Genomic DNA, 6,646 nt, shown 5'->3' on the forward strand with positions numbered 1-6,646 from the left:
AGAAAAGAGGTTCCTATCCTTTTATATTACTTTAGACTATGGAGACTAGAAAGAAATCAATACGATACGAAGAGGTTACCAATGATCGCCTAATTGAAGCTTATGGAAATTCTAGAATGTATGATGCGATGGTCTGAGTGTCTGAAATATAAATATAGATGAAATTGGGTGGATGTTTTCCCAACCAAATAACTTACAATTTGCTTATCAAAGAGTACTCTAAGGGTAGCTAGCTTAAAAAGGTGGAAGGATTGTACCAAACGATTCTATCTAAAAGAATGGATTTACTGTCATGTACCTTGGTTATAATGTAGGAAGCTTATGCCAAATTTGGTTATCTTAGATAAAATGAAAATGTTCTTATGAAAGAATCCATAACTCAAAGATCAATATGAAGTAGGATGAACACCGACTCACATTCATATACATAACCATATATATAACCATATATATTCAAGATTGGTCACCTTGGGTATCGAACTGTACATCAAAACTAGAAAGACAATTCTTGTTTGGTACCTGTCATATGCTTGTCAATAAAGTCGAAGGGGTATGAACTCTGTTTAGGAAATTTTAAATGTTAATGAAATTTGCAATGTGACAGTTTGCAAACATTATAATTTATACTCCAAGCTTATTTGAAAATGAAAAAATTTAAGTTGCTGTGTCTCTAGAATACGAGAAGACGTCTCAAACCTCATAGAGTAACCATTGGAATTCCATTAGATGAAAATGTCAAAAGATATGATGGCACCGAAATTTTTGAGGAAGGTACAAAGATGAACTTACTTTCTAGAGCAGTGGAGATGAACGCGGACTCGCTTGTTTGTCAAGCATTTGGAAACGAGAAATTCCTAAAAAAAAATGGGAAATGGTATACACTTCTCTAGAACCTGAGGATATGGAAAATACAATTTGAGCATATGAAGAACTCATTGATCTAGTTATTGAAAGGCAAGGCCAACTGGACTTACCCAATACACTAACTTATAACTATATAAAAAAATTTAACTTTTCAAGGGATTTGACTGTTCATTAACAACCAAGACAGCTTTTGCATGAAAACTTACCAAGGGGAATTTTATATGCTCAGAGTTATGAACATTGTTTTTGTGTGTTCTAAATTTGGTGTATATTTAATGATTTATTACTTCACTTGAATCAACGAAGAGTAGTTGACAGTTCAGCTAGTCTCCTTCTCTGCTAAAGCCGTAAAAAACATCTCTATCTCCTTCAATAATCTTTTATTCTTCTGTGAATATGATTGAATTAAGTGATTAAGATACTCACAAACTTCTCCCAGATCGTCATCCACGTTAGCAAACACATTCCCGATTTCTCTCTCTGTTTGAGTATCCTCATCTTTCTCATAGTAGATATGCTTCCTGCAAGTCTGAATAGAAGAGACCAGGCTTATATTAAACTTTCTAAAATGATAATTAAGGTAATAATCAATTACTATATTAATGAGCACAAGGCTAAAAGTTGGAAAACTAGAAAGTATGTTTGAATAGGCAAAATACGAACCGTAGGTTTCTTTTTCTTGTCTCTTTTTTCTTTTCCCTCTTTTTTTCCAACTACAATTGGGTGTGGGAACTCAAATTTGGCCATTTAGTTGAGGTAATAATGCATTGATCAGCATTCGACATGAAGTTTTGTTATCTTTCCCACGATTTAAAGATCAATATGCTTAATCTTGGAAGCCTTAACAATTAGTGTAAGAACTTCGAAGTTTGAAGAATTGGACGAAATTCGGGCTATAGAAAACATCACCTGAAGAGCCAAATTTAGGTTGGAAATGTGGTCAGCCAGCATGAATTCGGAGTTCAATAGCTCTCGAAAAAGAGTCACCAACTCAGGGCTCAAATTACTAATTGTGACATTTTCAATTATTCTGGAGATGCATGCTTCATGAAATATTGACCGCATCCAGCCAAAATCCTTTTGCAACTTCAACAGCGCCACTGCTACATAAATCGAAGGTCTTTCTTCAGTGAATGTATTTGAAACCAAACATGGACGAGAGATGGAAGCTACCAATTCTTCAACGATAAACCTACACCACTTGTTCTTTACAGTAACCCTCGCCTCCAGCATTTCCATTTCTTTCCACCCTAAAACCATTGATAAACATAGGCTACAATTCGTAGCAACACGTTGGTTACCGTATACAACCAGGCCTTCCAATGTAGTAATCACAGACCTCAGGTAATTTGTATTACATTTGAGCTCCTCCTGTTTGCTAGTTCTCTGATCTGAAAGTTGAGTGAACAGCTCGAACAAGCAATATGAAGCCATGAGTTTAATCGAAGTAGATCCAAAATGCAAGAGCCTACACAAATCGTGGCAGGAAATGCAAATGAAAGAGAGCCGAGTTCCATTGGATTGGCCAAGGTTGTTTTGCCAATCGACAGCCCCAGGCAGAACAGCTTGAAGACTGAAAAGAAGTGAGGAAAAGAGGACTCAATTGGATAGTTAACTTTAACAAAAAAAGAAAAAAGAAAAAAGAAATGACAAACTTACATCTAAACAATGCTTGCAACTGGTAGAAGACACTAACCTTCTCATCGAAAAGTAAACAAGGAAAAGGACAAGAATTATAGTTTTCCCCATGTTCGTCCCCTCGTGCTCATCAATTAAAGCAGGCCCTTTTGAGCAAGCTTCATGCAATATAGACTTGGTTGCAGATGCCATGGGAGTGTGGAAAAGTACGGATTTTGAAGCTTCAATGAGTCTTCCATCCGTTGAGAGATGCAGAATCAAGGATAAAATAGCAACAACTAAAAGACTTTCAGGAGTCCACCTATCCGTTACTTCAGTTGGAAAAATCCAATCGAGCAGCTTCCAACGAAAAAGGAGAATTTTACCATGATTGCTTAAAACTATGACTAAGCAAAAAAATTTGGCATTATATCAACAAAATGAACACTGAAACCTGGTTACCTTAACGGTCACGGCAAGCCAAGCTTCATCGTTGGAAAGCATTCCAGAATGCCCTGATTTCAAAACGCTGAAAACCAACAGTAAGACAGCTTTAAATGTCTGTTTAGAGTACGAATTTTTGGTATTGTAAAAGATAAGCTTTATTGCATTTCCTATGCCATGCACGTGTAATTGGTCTGCACAACTTGGAAACATATTCACGATATTTGACACAAAATTCACCACCAAAATGATATGATGTTCGACACCTTCCTCAACTAGCTGTTCTAGCAAGAAGATTAGAATGGTTGCCGCATAATTTTCTCCTTCGGCAATTAATTCAGCAATTTCTTGTGCACCAATAAACTGATTGTGGACGGTGGTAGTACTAGCCCAATTTGGGTCAAGGATTTGGCATATTTTCAAAACCTGATAACTTAGTGGATTTCTCATTTTCTCTTGTTTAAACAACCATAGTAACGTTGATCTGTGAATCCTTGAAGAATGCATATCCCATTCACTTTCAGTCACCAACTGGAACAGTATACTCTCGACTTCTGAACTGTAGGAAGTGTGGCAACTAGCATCAGCAACAGATCTACAAAACCCATATATATTCACCAGTTGTGTGATTGTAAATGGGTCATGGTTTCCACATAGTAAGCCACTTTTGCTGACAAGAATATACTGTTCCAGAGATGCTAAAACCATCTTCTCATCAGCAAGTCTGGCAAAGAGGAATTCATGTGGTGAGTACATAGGCAACAGATATATACCAAAAAAAGAATATATATAAGAAAGAAGAAACAGAAGTGTTTTACCTATCATCGTGTAACGAACTTGCATGTAGTAACAGCAAAACGACAGAATGACAAGAAGAAAGCTCCAAGTCATTGAAGCTTTTTTGTCCGAGTAAAAACAGTAAATCAACTGGATCGGATGGTAGAAATGATACAGCTTCTCTAATGCATTGTCCAGAATCATTTCCGAAGATGACATCCACCAGAGAACTGAGCATTAGATACACTCTCCATTTCATCTTTTCAGAAGGAAATGAGCCCAGACATTTGAAAGAGAAGCTGAACCAACAAGAAGATAGAAGTGTTTTTGCAAAATCTATGGTCCTGATGTCAGGATCTTCGAGCAAAATTGAATTAAAAGTTTCCAATACCCCCATGACAAGTTCCTCTTCAACTGTACTGATAGTTGCTAAAAGCCAAGGTAGTAAATGTGTTGTGCATACATCAAGAACACAAATTTTCATATCTTTGGTGACGGAGTCATCCACAACAGTAATGACTTGACTGTATGCATAGAACTCCTTGAGAAGGTATAAGGAATGTAAAAGCTGAGATGGTTGTGTTTCGAATGTTCTGAGACAAAATAAAACTACATGTTCTAATACTTCTTGAATTGATGTTGCTAGATGGGGCACCCTATGAGATGGAGACTTCATAATCGTGACCAAGATTCCACAGGTTGTTGCAAATGTGTCTGGATGTATGCCCATCTCCCCTGTCACATTCTGACGGAGCATCCTTGTCAAAGTAAGAACTAGTTCCTCAATGTGAGATGCAGCCACTACTCCAGGACACTGAGAAATGCATTTCAAAATGAGACCAAGTGTTTGGCTGTGAACTGGATGAAAAGGAACTTCAGCAACATGGCGCAGCACTGGAATTAGTGTTGCAAATCCGACCGCAAGCCTTTGATTGAAGGGCAGTTCAGCTTTTGAAAGAAGATCAAGGGCCTGAAGACAAGCCCTTGCCAAGGGATCCTTACCTTCTGCAATCTTCAACACATTTCATTATCCTAGAATTTGAAGTTTCTGGCATATGTACTATTTTCAACAAAAGAATTTGTAGTTTTCATGTATTTAACAACACAATAAATAGCTAGATATCTTTGTCCCTGATAGATTATGCTTGTTTAATAATTTTAAGGACTATGATTGCTCACCTGAAAATCGTAATATCTCAAATATGTAATCCACTATATTTTCTTCGACCAATAGTTGGATCGGTGTGATGGAAGTGCCTTCCGAGGACAAATAACGGATTATTAGCTCCAGAGTGCTAAGTTGGAGCTCTATGTCTGAGGAAAGCAGAGGACCTTTGATAGCATCAGCAAACAAAATATTCAAAGGGAGTTCATCTGGTTCCTTCTCGTTAAACTTTGAATAGTATTCAGGTTCACTCCCCAAGAGCCCTCTTTGAACCAGTACAGTTAGAAGTGCTGCAAAAACAAATATTGACGCATAAAATAAGAGAAGATGAAAATTGAGAAACTAAGCTTCATCTGTATGCAAATGCAAGCGTTCAAAAATATCACCCAAACTCATGCACCAACAGCTACAAATTAAAAACCAGGAAGAAGGTTTAACCTAAAAAAGCCAGCTCATAAGTCAGTCTTATTACATTGTTTCCACGACTTTGGATAATACCATTATGTTCGGTTTAGAATACACAAACAAATGGATATGAAGAAGTTGCCAAACCTACACAGTTCAATCTGACATCATCATTTTGAGTCTTCACGAGGGCCTCCAGAGATAGGTACAGAAGTTTTGGGCAAAATGCAGAGAGAACATCAGTTTCAGTGCTATGGTTAGATGCATATTCAATTACGGACAATTTGTATAAAACAAAGAGGATCTCTCCCCGTATCTCCTCGCTGCATATGAAGATGAATTCAGAACTCGTCATAAAATGCATATGCTAAGTGTAAAAGTAATTTGCTTCGTTCGAATAATTCAGTTTATCACCTTGGTAATTCAAGGCCTGCCACAAGATTTGATACGATGTCGTTGTTGTTCTTAATTTTTCCATGGAAATTTTTTGTCCGATAGTTTAATAGCATTCCATAACAATGAAGCTACAAAGAAGAAATAGAAAAACTCTCACACTTTTGACAACGAAATACGCAGGAATCTAGAACAGTAGATTACCATATACACCTGACGGCGGCTCCAAGCCAAGGAACCAGAAGAAAGCCGATCAGAAAATCTGGCAATAAAATCGTCGCGAAGAGATCCATGACCGTCAACTTCAGTGACATCACAGAGGTGGCGAACAAGATCAGTGAGTTGGCGAGCAATGGAGTGATCGTCGAAGGAGCAGAGTGCGGCGACGAAGGGAGCGACAATGAAGTGAGAATGGAAAGTCAGGAAGGTGCGGAGGAATGCGGGCTGAGAGAGAGCTTGGGAGAACTGGGAGAGTGCGTAGGAGACGTGAACTGTGGAAGAGAGGGGATCGGAGATGAGATTGGAGAAGCAGAGAAGGCAAATGATTCCTCCTTCCTGCGTATAGAGGCAGAGCGAGGATGGGTGGCCATGGGAGCATGAGGTTGGAGGAATGGATTGATCGTCTGGATGGCCGTCGTACGACATTTCCGACAATCTCTTTGGTGAAATGGGAGGGAGCAGATTTTCAAAATTTTACTATTTAAATTTTGGGGTTTTTGGAAAAATAGAACAATGGAAAATATTTACGCATAACAATTAAAAAAAACCCACAAGCGAAATACGTGAAATAACAAAAATCTCCCGCAATCAGCAACGTATGAAAAATAATTTTATATCTAGTTTAAATGATCTCGTACTCAATTTACGATCTCTTAGCAATAATCATGCAGCAAGCCTAAACGATCGTATACCCTAAACCCTAAACCCTAAGTTTAAATAATATTTTAAACTTGTATCTAGTCTAAACGATCTCATAGCAAG

General features: G+C 37.8%; 1 protein-coding gene across 1 annotated transcript; it reads right to left on the minus strand.

Annotated features, from left to right (window-relative positions):
- Positions 1-700: 700 nt before the first annotated feature.
- LOC103502245 (protein PUTATIVE RECOMBINATION INITIATION DEFECT 1) lies at positions 701-6,340 on the minus strand. The gene is made up of 9 exons (XM_008466113.3): positions 5,870-6,340; positions 5,687-5,796; positions 5,420-5,595; positions 4,882-5,157; positions 3,744-4,707; positions 2,944-3,649; positions 2,561-2,841; positions 1,774-2,437; positions 701-1,393 (listed from the first exon to the last, which is right to left on the minus strand). The coding sequence occupies exons 1-9, from the start codon at positions 6,308-6,310 to the stop codon at positions 1,184-1,186; spliced, it is 3,828 nt and encodes a 1,275-aa protein (XP_008464335.2). The 5' UTR covers positions 6,311-6,340; the 3' UTR covers positions 701-1,183.
- Positions 6,341-6,646: the final 306 nt, after the last annotated feature.

Source organism: Cucumis melo, chromosome 3, assembly GCF_025177605.1.
Source record: "Cucumis melo cultivar AY chromosome 3, USDA_Cmelo_AY_1.0, whole genome shotgun sequence".
NCBI classification, from domain to species: Eukaryota; Viridiplantae; Streptophyta; class Magnoliopsida; order Cucurbitales; family Cucurbitaceae; genus Cucumis; species Cucumis melo.

Excerpts from the sequence above, each read along its gene's own strand:
- LOC103502245 (XM_008466113.3), bottom strand. The coding sequence starts at position 6,310 with ATGTCGTACGACGGCCATCCAGACGATCAATCCATTCCTCCAACCTCA. Across the intron at positions 5,158-5,419 it reads TGTCAGATTGAACTGTGTAG|CACTTCTAACTGTACTGGTT; the intron begins GTTTGGCAACTT and ends TTGTTTTTGCAG. Across the intron at positions 2,842-2,943 it reads GGCTTGCCGTGACCGTTAAG|CTGCTCGATTGGATTTTTCC; the intron begins GTAACCAGGTTT and ends TTTCGTTGGAAG.